We start from the raw sequence: 21721 nt of genomic DNA, 5'->3' as shown, positions 1-21721 counted from the left end.
CATATTTTTTAGAAAATCCAATAATCTTTAGATTGTATCTCCTAGATCTATTTTCCAGATCAATTATTTTTCCAATGAGGTGTTTTACATTTTCTTCTATTTTTTAAATTTTATTTGACTCATTCTTGAGGTCTCATTGAGTCATTCATTTCCATTTGTTCAGTTCTGATTTTTAGTGAATTATTTTCTTTATTTACCTTTTTAGTTCTTTTGTATTTCCATTTCACAAATTCTTTTTCAAGGGGTTGTTTTCTTTGTCCATTTTTTTCAAATCTATTTTGGTAAGGAGCTTTTTGCTTTTTCCATTTCAATAAATCTATTTTGTAAGGAGTTTTCTTTAGATAATTTCTGTGTTTCCTTTTCCAAATCCTCTTGCAAAGTTCTCATTTTCTTTCCCATTTTTTACTTTGAGCTGTCTTTTAAGATCCTTTTTCATTTCTTCCAGGACATCCTTGTGAGATGGGGGCCAATTTATATTACCCTTTTGGGCTTCATCTGGAGATGACCTACTTTTAGTAAAATCAGGATTTCGATTCTGTTCTTCTCTTTCACCATAAAAACTATCTATGGTCAGAGTTCTTTTTGCTTTTTTGAACATTTTTTAAAAATTGAAGTTTGCTTTTAGGGCAAAGGGAAGATTGTGCAAACTTCCTCTACAATTGACAGTGGATATGCTGGGTCAGTGCTGACTAACTTATGGTTCTGGGTGGGTATGGGCAGATTTCTTCAAATTCTGACATTTAGGGATTGCTTTTTGCCTTTTGTATTTATGTTGGATTTCTTATAACTAATCTGCTACTCTACTGGCTTACAACCAGGGCAGAGAATACAACACTGTTGTTGATTCCTCCTGATAGATTCTCTGGCCCATGAAGCCCACACCACTCTGGCACTGTGTACTGCCTGCACTTGGCATCTGTGCTTGACCCATCTGCTGTTGGCCTGCTTGCTCTCGGCCTACCTCTTTTTATGGCCTATTGAAACAGACATTTCTGGAGATCTTTGAAATTATCTTTTATTGCTAATTTGTTACACTCCCAATATTCAGAGGCTGGATTTGCTGTTAGTTTGAGGGTCATGGGGAGAGCTCATAAAAAGCATTGTCTCCTCTTTGCCATCTTGGCTTCACTCCCCAGTAGAACCAATTTTTTATTGAATATTGGTAGAAGGGGAGGATTATGAGACACTTGAGCTCTTCAAAGGTAGGGGAAAAGAAATATAAAAACTTACAAAATAATAATTAATAGGAATAAAAAAAAGCTTATCTTCTCTACCAACTTTTGATTTTGATTCTCATCTTTAAGCACATATTTACATTTAGATATAGGCATCTTTTGTTTACATTCAAATGGCATTTTATATTTCTGTCTAAGATTCCTTTTGGCATAGTTTTTTGCTAATCTTAGTCATGCAGACTCAGATATTTCTATATCTCGATATCAGAAAATAAAATTTCGTATCTATTATTCCTTTTATTTCTTTAAGCAAAAGTTATTTGAAGGGTAAAACTATTATTTCTCCATTTGGGGACCTATAGTATTATACAGAAGAGTAAAAAGTTTTCAAAAATAGGACACTCAGACATTAGCAATGACATGATAATGTAACAAAACAAAATTCTGCTTACCTTTATTCTCATTCCTGGTTCCAGCATGACTTTACCAAATGCATTAATACAAATTTAATATATGTCTGATTAAAGTGATTTCACTTTGACTTTTGCATTTAAAGTGTCAGGAATAAATCAAGTTTCTGAGTAATCAGAGCGTTTTTCTGATGCTGAAATATTTGCCAGAAGTGTGCATCATTTCCTTTGCCTTCATAGAGGCAAGTTCTTTAATTTGGTTGAGATTCTTTAAGGATAATAGAACTGAAGATTTCCCAAAGATCTCCCAAATGTCCCTAAAGCCATTTAGTGTCATATGCCCTAAATCCCTGAATAGTGCAGATTTGAAACCTACAGCCAGCCTATTAGTCTTGTCAAGGGGGAGAGGGACACTTGAAGATTCTAATCTCTAGATCCTTGATTTGTCTTGATAACAATGTAAATGTACCAGTTTCTGTTGGATCATATTTAAGTTTGTAGTCATTGCAAAATTGCCTCGTGTCCATGCTGATTGATTTCATGTGAATATTATCATATTTATTTGACTTCTCTTTACTCTTAATTTCTCACTGCTCAATATTTTGGTAAAACAATATCAAGCAACATCCATATATCACAATCTGTCTGATCATTTTCCTTCATTGGACACATAATTTTTTTCTATTCTGCACAATGTTTTTATGATTACTTTAGTAGAGGTAAGTCTTTTTGATCAGTTACTTTATAATAAAGTCACTATATCAAAGAGTAAGAACCATTTAGGCACTTTCTTTATATGATAAATATCCAGATCGAATCAAAAGTCCTGCAGTAGTCAGTGAGCCTATTCTATTTTCCCATAAGTGAAAGAAACATTGACTTTAAATTTATTATTATAAATTAATGTATTACATAATATAAGATTATATTATATTAATAATATACATTATATAATTATTATTTTTAACATTTTTCCAAATCTAAGAGGTATAAAGTAATAGCTCAGTGTTGACTGAGTTTTCATTTCTTTGATTATTAAAGAGTTTGAAAATATTTTTTAAATGTTGAAACTTTTCTTTTCTTTTTTTAAACTTTTTTGGAATCCTTTGAAAATTTATCTAATGCATCTTGATTGTGAAGTTTTATATCAATTCTCTCTAGAATATGTGTAGTTGATTTTTATCAGAGACATCTGATGAAGATTTTTCAATTAATCATCTTATTATTATTCTAGCTTCATCATTTTAAGAAGTTTTTAAAAATATAACTTGTTTTCTTGTTATAATGTTCCTTATGTTATAGCTTCAGAAATCTTGTCTTATTTACCCTTGTGAAAAAACAAATTTACGTTTTTTCCTTCTATGTATAACTAGAATTACTTTTCAAATTTATACCATTAATATTTTCAACATTTTGTCATATACCCTTTAAATGCTTTAAACTTATTTTCTTCAAAACTATTATTCAGTTTTGTCAGTAATTTCAATGAAATTGCTTCATTTATCTTCATAGTATATTGTATTCTATGCTTATTTAACAGAACATACTCGGATTTTCTTTTATATCTTTCTTTTCTAGAAATCTAACCTGATTTATTTTTCTATATCATATGTATGTATACAAATTTTGACTCTTTCTGCTTTATAATACAATTGAAGATTTGAAATACCTTATTACTTTATTTTTATTGGTAATAGCATATCATTTATTTCCCCTGTAGAGGACTCCAAGGAAGCTAGAGACTTTGGTAACTGGGATGTCCCCTACTCCTAAGATTAAATCTTGAAATCATGTTAAAGGATGAAAAATGAAGAGAAAGATCTTAAACTTTTATAGTTCATCATGTTAAAAAGAGACTAAGGACTAAGAAAAATAAAAACATTTCTACAAGATGTTTACAACAATGGGCCCTGGTTCTCTAGTGACCCTCAAATCACTATCAATCAATGGGAATTGGTTAGAGAAACTTTATACAAAGTATACAAAAGGAAAGGCCCTAAGATGGTCTCTTCTGATACCTTTCTTTATATAACATTAAAAAAATTTGCTTATCTCAATCAGGAGAAGTAGAGAGTAAGAATAGAACTCTGAAAATCATTCTTGATAAACAAAAAGGGGGGTGAGTAGTCCCCCAATAACAGATTTGCTAAAGCACTATATATCATTAATTTCCTATATTGAATAACATTTCCCACACCCCAGCTGACTTATTTTTTTCTTCATTACATCATTTTTCCTCAAACAAATAGGAACAGATAAGGTTAAGGAGCCAACTTTGTTACTCAGCCCTCCCATCATAGTATGTGATGTGGAAGGATCTAATAAGACAATAATTTGGGGTTGAAGTTTATATTTCCACAGATGAAAGAGACACATGGATCCCGGAAAGATGTAACCACCCTGTCCAAATTGATCCAGAGAATGAAGATAAAAGAAAAGAAAACTTGCAGAGACGGACAATGCTACAAGGGGAAATGAGTGACATGGCTCCTGCTGGTGGCTTAATAATGGCACACCTTAAAATGGGAGAAGGAAAAAACAGAACCTTCTGGGATATTATTCAAAGCCACTTTGAGTGAGAATAGTTGGATGAGGAGAATAAATTCCTGAAATTCTATTGTATGGTACCATTACCATAATCAATTAATTAATTAAATCAATATTTAATTAAGGATTTTAGAATTAGTGAACATGGAGAGGAGTCAAGTAGTTTAATAATTAAGTTAAATTTTACTGCACTTACTGAAGACTCACTAAAAACTTTCCCCTATGTATTTATTACTACAAATGTTAGATGCTGTCATGTGATACACCTGTTCGTTTTCATTATAAATATGACCCTTTTCACAGGCTTTTGGCTAGTAGAAATGTTGCAATACTTCAATTGTGTAAAAAAAGGTTTTAAATCTGTAGTATCACAAAATATACAATATTTCCTCAATCTAACAACTACTGTTATGGATATTTTGGTACAGAAACAACTCCTAGTTGGGAAATTCATATATCACCCTGTCCACATCAGGACTTATGGGAATCTGAAGAAGCTGAACCTCCTTTTTTGGATTGCAGAACAAACATTTCCCTCCTTTAAGATCTCTTTGGGATAGAAGCCAATTAGGAATACTGCTGGATCAAAGGGTATGTACAGTTTGATAACTCTTTGAGCATAGTTCCAAATTGCTCTCCAAAATGGTTGGTTCAGTTTACACTCCCACCCACAATGTATCAGTGTCCCAGTTTTCCCACATCCCCTCCAACATTCGTCATTATTCTTTCCTCATTTTAGTCAATCTGACAGGTGTGTAGTGGTATCTCAGAGTTGCGTTTCTCTGATCAATAGTGATTTAAAGCACCTTTTCATATGACTAGAAATGGTTTGGAATTTCTGCATCTGAAAATTGCCTGTTATACCTTTTGACCATTTATCAATTGGAGAATGGTTTGAATTCTTATAAATTTGAGTTAATTCTCTATTATATATTAAAAATGATTTTTTGTTTGCAAATGATTGTGTACTCAATACCATCACTAAAGCTGAGATGCAACGAAGTATGGATCAATTCTCTACTGCTTGTGCTAATTTTGGCCTATATGTGAATACCAAGAAAACACAGGTCCTCCATCAGTCAGCACCATTCTATAAATATGTAGAACCATCAGTTATATTAAATAGTGAAGTTTTAAATGCTGTGGATAAGTTTTCTTACCTTCACAGTGTACTTTTCAGGGATATTGATAATTAAATTGGTACACATATTGCCAGAGCTAGCTCAGTATTTGGGAGGCTCTGAAGTAAAGTGTGGGAAAGAAGTATTAGACTAATTACTATACTGAAGGCTGCAGAGCTGTTGGCTGATCTCATTGTTGTATGCCTGAGATATCTGGACAGTTTACCAGTGCTATGCCAGGAAACTGAATTACTTCCATGTGAATTATCTTAGGAAGATTCTGAAGTATTCTAACCATACTGCAAAGAGCACAATTGTGTTTACTTCAATTCCACATGTATGTTTGCCAAAATAATTATTTTATGGAGAACTCACATATGTCAAGCACTCACAAGGTAGTCAGAAAAAAAATGATGCAAGGGTATTCTCAAGGTATTTCTTAAGAACTTTAGAATCAATTGTATGACATGTGAGACAATGACACAGGATCATCCAGCATGTTGTACCTTCATCAGAGAAGGTGCTGTGCTCTATGAGCAAAGCAGAATCAAATGAACCCATAAGAAATGCGAGATGTGCAAAATTAAAGAAGCATCCCAAATGTTTATATGGACTATTTGTGTTTGACCTGTGGTAGAACATTCTAACTTCATATTGGTGTGATCAGCCACAACTGGATACATTGTAACTTGATTCTCACATAGTGAAGTCATTTTGGTCCTTTTTGTGAAGAAAGAATAACAACCAACCAATCTGGTATTGCGAGGAGCTAGATAGAGATGCATGGTAGGAGTGCCTGATGGCTCATTTGGTGTTGTGCTGCTGCCCATGCTAGTGGGGGAAGAAGGAGAGTAGTTTTGTTCTCTGGCTACATGGAAATGGGGCTAGCCAGTTGTCCGATGCTGCAAACAGATCAAGAAGTATCATTCACTCATCTGCCCTGGGTCTCAGGACCTTCTGTTGCCTTGCTGTGATACTGGGCCCATTCTTCTTTTACTAGAGTGAGTTAGCTTTTTCTTGCTGACCTTTCAAGTTGCTTTGGCCTAGAAAATTGTTTTGTTCCATCTTTATGTTGGTTTTAATGTTTAATAATTCATCTAAGAGTGTTATTTTATAGTTTTTGAAGGTAAATATGTAAGAGTTCAAGTGATCTCTTGCTTACCCTGCTATTTTGCTTCCTAGAAGTCCCATATAAGATCTATATAGTATTTCCCCTACAAATACCTTTATTTTATGTAAATCTCCCCAGAAGAATAGTTTTTAGAAATTTTTGACACAGATTTTAACAGAGATAATAAGTTGAACAACTTTATTTATGACCTTGAAAAAGGATCTTATCAATTTTCTCCCTCTGTAATAACAAATCTATAATCTCTAAGAAAAAAAACTGACAAGCAAAAACTATATATTTTTCATGTGTTTGTTATATGAGTTAAACAATATCTGCAGAGATATTTAATTAATTTTTTTGCATTGTATAAGATAAAAATTAATTAGGAAAAATGCATTTGAATTAAGATTCTCTCATTTATAAAGGAACTTGAAGAAATAACTTTCAACACGGATTTATTAAGGTGTTAAAAGGCTCAAGGCACTGGGTTATTCACTTGAAAAACTGTAAAGTATTATAGAAAAATAAAACATAAATATAATTTTGTACATTTACAAGAGTATATGTACTTTGGAAAATCATATCTCTTAAAATATTCCTGTCCCTTAAAGTATAGATTTTAAGATTCATGTTTGTGATTTGGATATATAATTGAAAGTGATTTAGTTGCTAAATAAATAAAAGGTATATATGATTTGTTAAAAAGGAAGTATGCAATCATGAAAAAGACTTTTTCATTAATTCCTCAGATGAATATTTCCAGGTTATAAGCTTTCTCAAAGAACTCTTCATTTCCTTATTCCTCAGGCTGTAGATCACTGGGTTGAGGGTTGGGGGCACCACTGTATAAAACATAGATAACAATAGATCCAGAACTGAGTCAGTGTCCAAAGGTGGCTTTAAATAAGCCATGGCTCCAGTTATGATAAAAACAATGAAAACAATGAGATGAGGCAGGCTAGTGGAGAAGGCTTTTGACCGACCTTCTTTTGCTGGAATCTTCAGCACTGTTGCGAATATATGACCATAAGAGATTATAATAGAAATACAGCAGAAGATCCCCAAACCCAACCCAATAGCAATACTCACATAAACTACAATGTGGTTTTCAGAGCAGGAAATTCTGAGTAAAGAAGGGACATCACAGAAAAACTGATGGATCATCTTAGAGCCACAGAAAGGCAAAGAAAATGTACTAGCTGAGTACATGGCCCCAACCACTCCTCCACTGAACCAGGAAGCAACTGCCATCCTCACACAAGACCCTTTGATCATGATGGTTTCATAGTACAAGGGCTGACAGATAGCTACATAGCGGTCATAAGACATTACTGTTAGGAGTGAAATCTCTGATCCTGCAAATAAAATCACTAAAAAGAGTTGCAATACACACCCTAAATAAGAGATGGAACAGCTGCGGCTCAATGAATTTACAATAGATTTGGGGATTGTGACAGAAATAAGGCAGAGGTCTAAAAAGGATAGATTCTTCAGGAAGAAGTACATGGGGGTATGGAGGTGCCCATCAAGAGAGATGAGAGTGAAGATGAGCAGGTTCCCTATCAGAGCCATCAGGTAGATCAACAAGAAGAGCATGGCATGTAAGACTTGCAGCTCCCAGATGTTGGAAAAGCCCATGAGGAGGAATCCTGTCATTATGGTGAGATTACCCATGTTCTGAGAAGTTCTCTTTACTATCTGTGGAGAGAAAAAAACCAGATCCCAAATAATAAGATTGCACCATATTGTGGGTTTCAGGAGATCTGACTTCTAGTACTGACTTTCCTATTTTATAATCCCAAATAACTAACTATCTCTGTCAATTTCAGTTTTCTGATATGCAAAATAAGTGCTTTGGATGAGATGATTTTGAGGTTTTTATGATTCCCCAAATATATGTAGAACTCAGCATAGGATTATGAACTGCAAAAAAGAAAATATCAAAATCATTTCTTGCTAGTTGATCATTTTATGATGCACATAGCATATGTCTGACAAAACCCTGTGAAGTAGAAAGTTTGAGTTATTATTCCCAAGCTATGGATGGCTTACTGATGTTTAGGTTAATTCAGTGATTTGACTTGTCCCCACTCCAACCCAGTGTTCCCATATCTGGTGTTGGAGCCTGAAACAGATGCTCTGATTCAAAGTCCACTTTAATAACTTAACTATACTCTTTCCAAACCTGAGACAAATTTTAACTTAGTTTTTCATAGAAATCTTTCTCAACTTCAAAAGTAATAATAATGGAATTTCTTTGACCTATAATGACAACATATTTAAGCCAATAATAGAATAATCATGCAAATGAGATCAAGAAAACAGATTTCAACTCAGTCTATTTAAATTATTTCTCTTTCATGATCACAGACATTACCATTTTTATTCTAGACTACCCTTCTTGCCATGCAAGACAACTATCAAATGGGAAAGTAACATCCAAACACTCATATTTGTGGTATTTTTTAAAATCATTTTTTATGCTGGAGGAAGTATAATAATTAATTGTCTCAGGTACCTAATTCACTTTTCCTGTCCTGTGAAATAGATATAACAACCTGGGATGAGATAAATGTATAGTATATGTAAAAAAGGAGATCTGGGAGAGAATATGCTGCCAAATTCTGTTCTGCATATCCTTACATTTTTTTTTAAAGCATATGCTATCATTTGTTTGCTTAATCAACATTTGGAGGTTCAATTTTTATCCATTTTCCTGTTTCCTAAATTTATACATACTCTCATAGTATCTCTCCAAAGATCTCATCTTACATTGCCAACTGGCCTTTGTTTATTTTACATTGGAAGTCTCACAGGCATTTCAAAGGCCAAGCAATTTTCTAATCACACTGGTTAGCTATTTCAGCTTAAATATCATTTCAAGATCCAGTCATTTTTCCAATACTGCTTTTACTATTTCATTATTTCTCATATTCATCCCCATTTAGTCACTCTTATAGCCACTGTATAGTTCTGATTCATTCTTTAAATGATTATTGTATTAGCCTCCTAATTGGTATACATGCATTGTTTCTCTCTACTACAGTATATTTCCCACATAGGTCCAATATTGGTTTGTTAATATAAAAGTATGATCATGTTCAATACTCCTTTACTGCCACAGCTACTCAATAAATCCCACTGGTTTATTATTACTTCTAGAGTTAAATATAAATTCTTTTGCTTGACATTTAAAGCTCATGACTTGAGCCATTATGTATTTCAGTATTACAAAACATTAATTTTGTTGGCATATTCCATATGATAGTTAAATTTTGTTTCTATTCATACAACATAAAACCATATCTTCTTAATGCTTAAATGTATGCCTTTCTATTGTCTGTTTTTCTGGACCTAGAATGTATTCCCTGTTTCTCTCTCAATTTGGTTTACTTTAAGATCTAAGTCATGTTACCTTCTGCATGAAACTTTTTCTTAACTCCCTATTTACCAATATCACACCTCTTTCTTCTGGAATAATCTGTACTTATTTTATATATTTCTTGATCTTGCTGAAGATATAGGCATTGATATCTACCTAAATATTTATTTCTATTCTCTTTAGTATACATATGTTTATATAAGTATATATGTAAGTGTACATATGGCTAGATATATGTATAGATATTTGTATACACATAAAGCTAGATGGCACATTGGATAATGTGCTGAGCCTATATACGTACATATATACTATATAGCAAAAGGTAAAAGTGGAGAAAGTAATGATTGTTAGATAGCTAAAACTATTTTTTCTTCTTCATTTTTGCCTATGATCAGCACTTATTTGAACAAACAAGTACCCATTTGCTCACAAAATAGTACTTAACACTATGGCTACTGCATGTAAATAACATGTTAGGTTATAATACACACACACACACACACACACACACACACACACACACATATATATATATATATATATATATATATATATATATATATTTGGGTATACCTATAGAAGTCTATAAAGCTATATATAAACAAACACATAAATATGGGCAGCATAGGAAGAATCCCCTTCCTAAGGTCAAATCTCAGATATTTGCTAGTTGTATGATCCTGAACAAATAATTTAACCCTCTATGCCTTGGTTTCCTTGTCTGCATAATGGGTTGGACAAGGATATGGAAAACACTCTAGTATATTTGCCAGGAAAACTCTAGAGATAAAAAAGAGTCAGACATACCACTTAGTACCTGAGTCATACTAAGAATATAAAACTTACACCTGTTCTTAAGAGGTAGAATTTTGTGTATTATTTATGAAATTTGTTTTAAGACACAATATCTTCATCTTCCTGATGAGAAACATATTTCTAATTCTTCCTGCAGTTCTTCACATCATTCTTTGAAATTTTCCTTTTGAATAGCATATGTACTCCGTTTTAGAATAGAAAAATTATAAGCAGAGCAGACTCATTTAGAGTTAATTCAGATAGTCAAAAAGTTTTCTAATTCTTAGTTGATATGAACTGAGAACATTAGAATTTGGATGGGAAATATAAGAGTACACTCCTATGATCTTGGAATAGAATTGAAAGAGAACAGCAAGACCCCCCAGAAGGCAATCTTTAGGGAGAAAAACCATGATATCATATAGTGACTAACAATAAGGAACATATGAAAGTAGGCTCCCAAAAGGAAGAGGAAAAATGTAGCAAAAGGTAAAAGTAGAGAAAGTAATGCTTGTTAGATAGCTAAAACTATTTTTTCTTCTTCATTTTTGCCTATGATCAGCACTTATTTGAACAAACAAGTACCTATTTGCTCACAAAATAGTATTTAACACTATGGGTACTGCATGTAAATAACATGTTAGGTACCTGAATGCAAAGAGAATATTGCTCTTCTTCATATACTCACATTGTATTTCATACTTAATATTTTATCAGCATTATGGAGATATATTTTGATCTAATTTTGCTCATGGCAGCATAGGCACATTCTCTATTTTGGTATCAGAAAATAGAAATTCATACCTTATAACTGGTTAAATTCTTTAAGCCATTGGTAGAAAGTGAAATTATGACATACCCATCTTGAAAGCAACAAGTTTATATTGGGATAGGAACATTTTCTCACAAATATCCATTAGTGATCTAAAAAGGTAATATTATACTTTCCTTTCCATCAATTCCTGGGCCCAATATTACCTCCAAACATGGGGAGACTTAAGACAGTAGCACTGGAGTGAGAGACTCAAGTCTGCTTAGCTATAGGAATCACTTCACCATTTTGGTTCTGGTACTTAAATTTTCTATAAATGATCAGGTATCTTAAACTGTACTGTTATTTATCATGGATGGTGAAATTATTGTCATATATTTACATCATTCACTCTTTTAGGATTCTCTGAGGAGGAATGACCTGGAATCTTGTTAGCAACATTTTCCCCAAGGAACTGAAGAACTCCTACCCCCAAATGCTCAGTTGGTTTATTATCATTGCCATATGGGGGATGTCACAAGAGGACTTACCATGCTAAAAAAATTGCTTATTTTAACTTCAATAAAATTATGAGACTAACATCTTTTAAAAATAAAATAAAGAATTTGATGAGAAAAAAAGGAAAATAGAAATAATTTTTATGGAGTTAGTTCTTTTCCCTTTCATTTCATCTCATGAATCATTAATATCCTTCCTCTGCTTTCCTCTGTTACTCTAGTTTTTGATATTCTTCTTTATTTTGATAAAGATTTACCTTTACTATAATAATTTCTCCTTCTCTAATCATCAGTCTTTACTTGTAGACTAGTTTCTTACTTGTTGACTGTGCCAAAATTTCTTACTAGTATTTCTTCAGTACCCTCCATATATATTCTTTTTCAGTAACCATGATAATCTCTGTATGAGTACCATATCTATATTTCTTGCTGTTTTTTATCTTCTGATCATTAGCACTGAATTCCTATCTTCCTGTTGAAAAATTTGAAATATATGTTTCATTGATATTTGTACTTTACCTTATAAAAAAATAGAACTCATTGTCCTCCTCCCACCCAAGTTCCCACCTTTCCTGAAGTTCCTTATTTTTATCCAGGGCATCACAAACTTTTCAGTCATATAGATTCACAACTCCATTGTTATAATTATCTCTTCACTGTCACTCCAAAACTCCAATCAATTTTCATATTTTAATTTTGTTATCTCCAAAGCATTTGATATCTGCCCTTTGCTTTTCACTAACTTGGCCACCACTTTAGTTCATTTCTTCTACACTTTACTCAATTGTAATAAACTCTTAATTGGTGCTTCTGTCTCAAGTTTCTTCCATTTTTAATCAATCCCTAATGTAGCTTGCTAAACTGATTTTCATAAAGCACACATCTGAGTATATCACTCTCTTTATTAATTATTTCTAGAGACTCCTGATATTTATGTTTGTTATTGTAGGACATCATCTTACCAATTATATATTTCTCTTGTATAGACCCCACAGTTCAGGTAAATTGGCCTTCTTATTTTTCAAAAAACATGACATTTCCTCTCTAATCTCTATGCCTTTGCCTTGCTGCTTTTCCCTTTCTGGAATACATTTCCTCCTTCCTTAAATACCTTGGAATCCTTAGTTCTTCAAAGCTCTGCTCAATTGCTATGTACTATGTGAAGTCTTCTCTGATTCACTTAAATTCTTGGTGTTTCCCACCAAATCACCATACATCTATTGTCTATTCATTTAAAAAAATGTACTCATAGATGTAATAGATGTTATATTTCCCATCCAGAATGTAAAATTTTGGAAGCCAGGTTCAAGTTTTTTTGGTTTTATTAACCATTAAATCTCATACAACTGACCCACCATGAGAGCTTAATTATTGTTTCTTGATTGACTAAAGTCAAGCTTTCATTTACATAATCAGTTATAAGAAGGATTGGAGAAATAGTTAAATCCTCAAATATAGCCACAAATTATCTGGAATGCTCAACTTCACAGTTTTATGTTTATTTTCATTTTGTCAGGAGAGTTTATTCAGCTGTGCTATTTTGAATACTTGAGATATGTAGCAATGAGTACCCTGATGGAATTGTATGGAGAAAGGAAGCATAATTTTATAACTGGGTCATCACAAAGAAAGTTAGTCATGAAAGACTAAATTGGTACTTAAAAGCAAGAGAGTCAATAAAGAATCCTGTAATAAAGAATTAAGTAATAAAGGAGAAGCATGAGATAAAAGGTCTCAGGAAGACTATAGAAGAAAGAGACCCTAAAATTAGTAAAGAATACAATAGATGTAGGACAGGGGTCCTCAAACTTTTTAAATAGGGGGCCAGTTCACTGTCCCTCAGACTGTTGGAGTCAAAAACTATGAACAAATTCCTATGCACGCTGCATATATCTTATTTTGAAGTGAAGAAACAAAATGGGAACAAATACAATATTTAAAATGAAGTAAAGTTAAATCAACAAACTTACTAGTATTTCAATGGGAATTATGAGCCTGCTTTTGGCTAATGAGATGGTCAATGTCTGGTTCCATATTTGTCACCGCTAGTTGTAACAAGTGATGCAAGTGCGCATCTGTTAGTCTTGATCTAGTTGGAGATTTCAAATGTTTCATTCTAGAGAAAGTCTGTTCACAGACATAAGTGCTGCCACAGATGGTTGTCATTTTGAATGCATGGTTCCTGAGATGAAGATATGAATCAGAGAGGAGAGATGCATAGAAATTATGAAGGCTGCTTAACTTGAATGCGTCTTTCAGAGAGTCACAATTCTGCAGTTCAGCCAATTCCATTTAGTAAATTATACCCACATTTTCAATTTAAATAGAAAATGGGTTACGGAAAAGCTGTATGTCCTGCTCATGGAGATGAAGCTCTTTAAATCTAAATTGGAACTCCTTTTGCATTTTTTTCCAGTGAATCCACACATGTTTTGTTTGGGAATGCAATCAGCGGTTTTTCCGCTAACAGATTTTGAGTTGTGGGGAGATGGCAGAAGTTTTCCTCCTTCATTTGTTTGATGAGGAGGCCTAATTTTACTTCAAATGCTTTGACATGTGATTGCATATCACAGATGAGCTTCCCCTTTCCTTGAAGTTGCATATTGAAATTGTTGAGTAGCTCTGTTACATTGGTCAGAAAGGCAAGGTGCCATTTCTATTCTGTATCATTGAGCTCTGGTACTTTGTTTTTTGAAAGCAGAAAAGTTGTAATCTGTGGAAGTAAGTCATAGAAACGTTTCAAAACTCTCCCTCAACTCAGCCAATGAACTTCTGTGTGATATAGAACATCTTCGTACTCAACATTTAGCTCAGACAGAAATTCCTGAAATTGTCTGTGATTTAGTGCATTAGCTCTAATGAAGTTAACATAAGATACCACAATTTTCATAACAGAGTCCCACTTCAGTGATTTACTACACAGCACTTATTGGTGGATGAGGCAGTGTATGGGTATTGGATGAGAATGGTTATGTTTGTCCATCTCTTGGTTAATGTGAGCAATTAATTACTCCTTTCTTAGACTCCACTATGCTAGGAGCACCATCAGTTGTCATGCTGGCTAGTTTAGCCCAGTCCAGCTCCAAACTATTCATAGTTTGGCAAACCTTTTCATAGATATCCTCTCCTGTAGTTGTTCCTTTGATGCTTTGTAGTGCAGCAAGCTCTTCTATGACTTCAAAATAATCATTTGTCCCACAAATAAAAATTAGAAGTTGTGCAGAATCACAAACATCATTGCTTTCATGGAGTGCCAAGGAAAAAATGAATTTTTTTATGGAGTTTTGCAAATGCTGATGCAGATTGTCTCCCATTTCTTCAATCCACCGTGTAATTGTAGGTCCTGAAAGACTCACTGTACTAAATAAATTGTCCTTCTCTGGATACATCTCTTTGGCAACAGAAAGAAGGCATTCTTTAACGAATTCTCCCTCCACAAATGCTCTGCCAGTGTGTGCTATTAGCTTGGCAACTTGAAAACTTGCTCTCAGTGATGAAATATTTAGCTGCTTCTGCTTCACAAAAGTATTTTGCTGAGTTGTCAATATATTTTTCAGTTTTAATATTTTATCTTTTCTCACTTCTCCAACCAAACAATCATATTTATCTTTATGTTGAGTTTCATAATGTCAATGCAAATTATATTCTTTGAACACAGACACTATATTCTGGCATATCAGGCATACAGCTCTTTCCTTGTACTGCATAAAAAAATAATCATAAGTCCACTGTTCTTTGAATATCCTACACTCCGAGTCAATTTTCTTTTTCTTGACATCATTATTTGCTAGGGATTCCAAACTGCTATTAGTAAAATACATACATACATACACACACACACACACACACACACACACACACACAGATCACACAGACTGCAATGCCCAACTTCTTCCAAGCTGCCTCTGCACTGTGATGTTTCCATTTTCCACTCTCTTTTGTGCTCCTGCTTCCAACCTTCACTGCTGCAGTGAATTCCCCCTGCAGTAGCTGTGGCATGCACAACATGCACTGTACATCCCCCACACCTGTCTGTTGTGGTGACTGCCGTTACTGTACAAGGCCACGGGCTGTCAGTTCTCTATCTCATGCATCTCTCTCCCTTCCCCACAACATACACCCCTACTTGGGAACTCACCTCACTTCAGTATCGCCTCACACTCTGTCTCTGCTGCCTCAGCCCAGTGCTGGAAGTGTGTGTTGCTAATGCGAGTTTAGGTCAAACATCACTTCCAGTCTGATTTTGCCATAACCTGGGGGTTGCATAAATGTCCTCAGTGGGCTGCATCTGGCCCGTGGGCTGTTGTTTGAGGACCCCTGACATTGTAGGATATTGGCTAAAAGAATTTTTACCTGTTCCCATTTTTTTTCCACTTGGCTCCCATTTTCTTTCCAAAGGAGCTACATAAAGTAACAGGTATTAGTTGTCACAAATACCTTCTCTAGGTGTTTATATATTGTTTTTATACTTTTGTCCATTTCAGATTAATAGTGGCATAAATTATTCTAATCTTGGTCAAATGCTGATGCATCTATACATTGATATTTTCTGATATCAAGAAGTTCATATCTTTTATTCGGTTTAACTCTTCTATCTTATCTTTGAATGTCAGATACTTGGATCTTTATTTAGGCATGTACAGCCTAATATAAAGGTGGGATAATTTTTAATAAATGGGGGATGCATGTATCTAATGGTACCATGAAAACGCACGGAAATTCTGCCTTTGTTTCTTCTGAATAGTCCCAATATGACCCTAACATATTCTGACTCACTGTGAGTATTCTGGCTTAGAAAACACTATAGTCTATTTAGCACTAGTGGTCATTTCTGTACAATACCTGTAGAATGACTGTAATAAATCAAGGTTGTTAGAAATTAGTCACGTCTTCCAGAGATAATGAGAATACTTATTAGATTTTTGCATCTTTTCATTTTTCTTAAGAGACCCAAGTTCTATAATTTCTGTGGGACCTCTGGAGATAACACAATTGGAGTTCTCTTGAGTAATTATGAAGTCATTGAGTGTCATGAGCTCTAAGTTCCTGAATATCTCTGGCCCCTCCTATTCACTTAACTTACTAGTCTTGCCCCTGGGAATGGGGGAAGGGAAGACTGGAAGATTTTATAATCTCCAGATTTTAAGATTCATACTATTCACCGCATAGTGAACACAAACTCTTATCAGGTTTCTGATGTTTTTCTCTGGGAAAGAAAGGTTAATGTCTCAAAAATAATTATTTTCTTCTCTCAAATACCCCTACCCCAAATTTCTGAAAAAATAGGAGTCATTTCATAAGTGACAAATGGTCATAGGTTATGAACAGGTAGTTATAGAAGAAATAGTTATTAATACTTATATGAAAAATACTCTATATTCCTAGTGATTGGAGAAGAACAAATAAAAACAAATCTGATATAACATTTCACACCTATCAGATTGACTAACATGACAGAAAAGAAAAAGGGCAAATGCTGGATATGAAAAACTAATGGAACCAACTATTCTGGAGAAAAAATTGGAATTATATCCAAAGGCCTTAAAACTCTTTGGCCCATGAATACTACTGCCAGGTCTGTACCCCACTGAGATAAAAGAGAAGGGAAAATGGACTTTTTCTATAGAAATATTTATAGCAGTTATCTTTGTAGTGGCAAAGAATTGGTAATTGAGGGAATGCTCACAATTAAGGAACAGTTGAATAAGTTGCAGTGAATATTTGTGATAAAATATTATTGTGATATAAAAATTATGAACAAATAATTTTAAAAAATCTGAACAGACATATAAAGTGATGTAAATGGAAGTGATCATAATCAGGAAAACACTGTATAAAGCAATAAAAATATTTTAAAGATGATTAACTGTGAAAGAATTAGCTTCTCTGATAAAGGCAATGAATAACTGCAGACAATCTCAAAGACCCACAATTAAAAATGTTTTCTATTTGCAGGAGAGCAGATGAATTTTATATGCAGATTGAATCATATTTTTTTAACTTTCTTTTTCTATTTTTTTCTGTGTATTTTTTTTTTTTTTTGGTAACATGACTAATGTGGAATGTGCTTTGCATGTCTTCATATATTGATATCAAATAGCTTTCCTCCTCAATGGTTAAGGGAGGAATAACAAGAAGAAGGAGAATTTGTAATTCAAAATCTTAAAAAAAGAAATGTTAATATTTTACACATAACTTTGAAATATTTAATAAATTATATTAAAAAATTCTTGCTGTTATAATCTCCTGTGAGATTTTGCTAAGTGGTCTTATACATTTTTGTTCCCTATTTTTCCTGTATTTACTCTGATAAATTTTAATGTTGTTTAGTTATTTTTCTGTTACACCTGACTCTTTGTGACCCCTTTTGAGGTTTTTCTGGTAATGATACTAAAAAGGTTTGTCATTTTCTTTTCCATATCTTTTATAGATGAGAAAAATGAAGCAAACACAGTTAATTGGTTTGTGTAGAGTTACATAATTAATAAGTCTCTGAGTCTGAAATTGTAAACACACACACACACACACACACACACACACATATATAATGTTTTAATCATGGTTTTCATTACCCACAACTTCAGAGATTAATATAAGATCATCTTTTAGAACTACAGTTATGAAACCTTGGTAAATGTTTAACACCTAGTTCTCTCAAAAATAAATGTACATGCAACGCAATTTTAAGTTTAATTTTCATTATTAGATTCTTAAATCTTAAATTTGTAAATATTCTTAAATCTAGCTATAAATTAAGTCCTGGTTTGTACTTTTGTTGTTTTCCAAGGTATAAGTGCTTGTATTGAAAATGTAACACTTAGATCCCACAGGGAGTTAGTTGTAAGTTGGTTGAAGTACATAATTAACTCCAGATCACTTTGTTTTTGTCCTAAACTATATATATTTGTGTATAAACTTGTTATCCCATGAATTTTATTGCTGGTTTTCTGATATTTTTATTTTGTGGCCTTAATATGTCTGTAAGAGTAAAGATTAAACGATTACTCTTTATTCTTTTAATTATTACTCCATGGACACTAGATTGGTGGACATGTAAAGGGAATTTTCTCCCTCCTTATTGTAGTAAGTTTAAAGCCCATTTTTTTATGATTGTCATTATTATTCGTTGGAATCCTAGTGTTAACTCAACTTGAACAAGGTGATAACTCAAGGGATATGTTAGAATCCTAGTGTTAACTCAATGTAATTGATATAATGCTTGTGTTCACACCTTTACTCATTGAAGTTCACATGTTTGAGAGATTTCAGGGTTTAGTATGAGATATCCAAATTCACACCTCCCTTGAAGCTCTTAAAGCCAGAGAGCACTCTGGGAGAAAACCCATGATCCCATTCTCTCAGAAGAGTCATATATAAGCCCAGTCGAGAGAATTCAACTGAATTACATGGAGAGTGGAGCTGAATTGGAGGCTGAAGAAAGCAGAGGCAGAAGCAAAGGACAAAGCTGCAAGAGCTCTTGGAACCAAGTAGAGAGATAGGCCTCTAAGCTAACCGGACAATATTGGAGGCAATAAAAGATCTGAACTTTTATCACCTGGCTGCATTTGGGGTAATTATTGCCACTAAGGCTGTCTCCAGAAAACCTCCCCTGAGAAACCTGCTCGCTCCCAGAGAGAACCAACATATTATTATTTTAAAGAAGAACAAAAACACCAACAATTATCGTCACTCTATTTCTGGCCAGGTGCCATCCCTATATGGCATATCATCATCTAGAAATTTAAAACTTTTCAGGGCAGAGCCAAGATGGTGGAGAGGACACATGTTTATTTCTGATCTTTTCCCATGACTCTCAGACTAATTCACAAATCCAGCCTCTGAATTACTTATGGACTGGCAGAACCAACAAATATTGTGGGTGTAACAAATTACCAGCAGAAGATAATTTCAAAGATCACCAGAAAAGATCTGTTTCAATCAGGCAGGAAGGGAGGCAGACCAAGTGCAAGCAGGCTGAACACAGACACTTTGTGCAGGCAGCTCAGACCCAAAGTGGTGTGGAGCTCCACTTGGCAGAGAATCTATGGGGAAGAATCTATAGCAATTTTGGCTACTCTGTTCTTGTTGCAAGCAGTAGATCAGCAGAAAAGCTATAAAACATCAAACACAAAAGGTAAATAGTAAACTCTGAAATGCCAGAATTCTACAAAACCTGGCCATGCACACCCTGCACCAGAAGTCTGACCCAGCACAACTACTCCCACTTGTGAAGGAAACTTAGAAAATCTCCTTTGCCCTAAAAGCAGATTTTAATTTTTTCAAAAAATAAAAAAGCAAACCCCACTCCCCAAACCTCAGATCATAGACAGTTTTTATGATGAAAGAAAAGAACAGATTTCAAATCCTAAAGAGACTAAAAATAGGTCATCTCCAGATGAAGTCCTAAAGGTAAATTGGTCCCCATGACACAAGGCTCTCCTAGAAGAAATTCAAAAGGATCTTAAAAGAGACTTAAAAGAAAAGGAGGAAAGAAAGGAAAAGAAAACTTTACAAGAGGGTTTGGAAAAGGAAATACAGAAATTATTTGAAGAAAATTTACTACAAAATAGACTTAGTGAAATGGAAAAAGCATATAAGTCCTTTAAAATAGATATGACAAAATGGAAAAAGAAAACAACTCTTTGAAAAACAGAATTTATGAAATGGAAAAAAATCCATAGAACAAAACAATTCATTCAAAAATTCAATTTGGAAAAATGCAAAAGGAACTAAAAAAAGTAAATGAAAAAATAATTCACTAAAAATCAGAATTGTACAAATGGAAATGAATGACTTTAATGAGATATCAAGAAATCAGTCAAGAAAAACCAAAAAAAGAAAAAAGAAAAAAAAAAAGAAAATAAAATGTAAGATACCTACTTGGGGAAATGACTGACCTTGAAAATAGATCTAGGAGAGACCATCTAATGGACCATCTGAAAATGATGATAAGAAAAAAAAAGCTAGACAATATTTTTTTAGGAAATCATCAAAGAGAACTACACTGATGTTTTAGAATCAAAAGGTAAAATAGCCATTGAAAGAATTTGCCAAACACTTCCTGAAAGATACCCAAAAATTAAAACTCCAAGGAATATTGTGACTAAATTTCAGAACTATCAGAGCAAGGAAAAAAATACTGCAAGCAAACAGAAAGAAACAATTCAAATACTGAAGAGCCACAATAAGGATTACCCAGGACCTAGCAGCTTTCATTTTAAAGGAGGAAAGGTCCTGGAATCTGATAATCTGAAAGGCAAAGGAACTTGGATTATAGTCAAGAATAAGCTACCTTGCTAAACTGAATATTTTCTTTCAGGGAAAAAGATGGACATTCAAAGAAACAGGTGAATTCCAATTGTGTCTGATGAAAAGACCAGAGCTGAACAAAAATGTTGACCTCCAAATATAGGACATAAAAGAAGCATAAAAAGATAAAAACAACAACAACAACAACAACAACAACTCTTCAATATGTATCTCTATTATGGGTATACATAGAGAGTGTATCAATTTGGTGTTTAATAATGATCTCCAGGTTTTCATTGATCACAGATTTCTTCATACCATCATATCATCTGTAAAAAGTGATAATTTGGTTTCCTCATTATATAGGAAGGAAAGTCTACTAATTCTTTGTCTCTCCTAGATCTATTTCCCAGATTAGTCATTTTTCCTAGGAGATATTTCATTTTTTCTTTTTTCTTTCTTTTTTTTTTTTGGGGGGGGGTTGTTTGACTGATTCTTGAAGTCTTATTGCATCATTCACTTCCATTTGTTCAATTCTAATTATTGGTGTATTGTTTTCTTCAGTTGCCTTTTAAAACTCCTTTTGTATTTGACCAATTGAATTGTTTTGTTCCTTGCATTTTTTTTCCATTTCATAATTTCCTTCAGCTCTCAAACTG

The 21721-nt window shown here is 33.5% G+C and overlaps 1 protein-coding gene across 1 annotated transcript; it reads right to left on the bottom strand.

Moving 5' to 3' along the window:
- Nucleotides 1–7081: 7081 nt before the first annotated feature.
- LOC127561483 (olfactory receptor 14A2-like) lies at nucleotides 7082–8038 on the bottom strand. Its single transcript, XM_051996712.1, has one exon. The coding sequence runs from the start codon at nucleotides 8036–8038 to the stop codon at nucleotides 7082–7084; it is 957 nt and encodes a 318-aa protein (XP_051852672.1).
- Between the last annotated feature and the right edge of the window lie 13683 nt (nucleotides 8039–21721).

The sequence above is a fragment of the Antechinus flavipes genome, chromosome 4, assembly GCF_016432865.1.
Source record: "Antechinus flavipes isolate AdamAnt ecotype Samford, QLD, Australia chromosome 4, AdamAnt_v2, whole genome shotgun sequence".
NCBI classification, from domain to species: Eukaryota; Metazoa; Chordata; class Mammalia; order Dasyuromorphia; family Dasyuridae; genus Antechinus; species Antechinus flavipes.
This window is presented reverse-complemented; position numbering and strand designations above follow the sequence as displayed.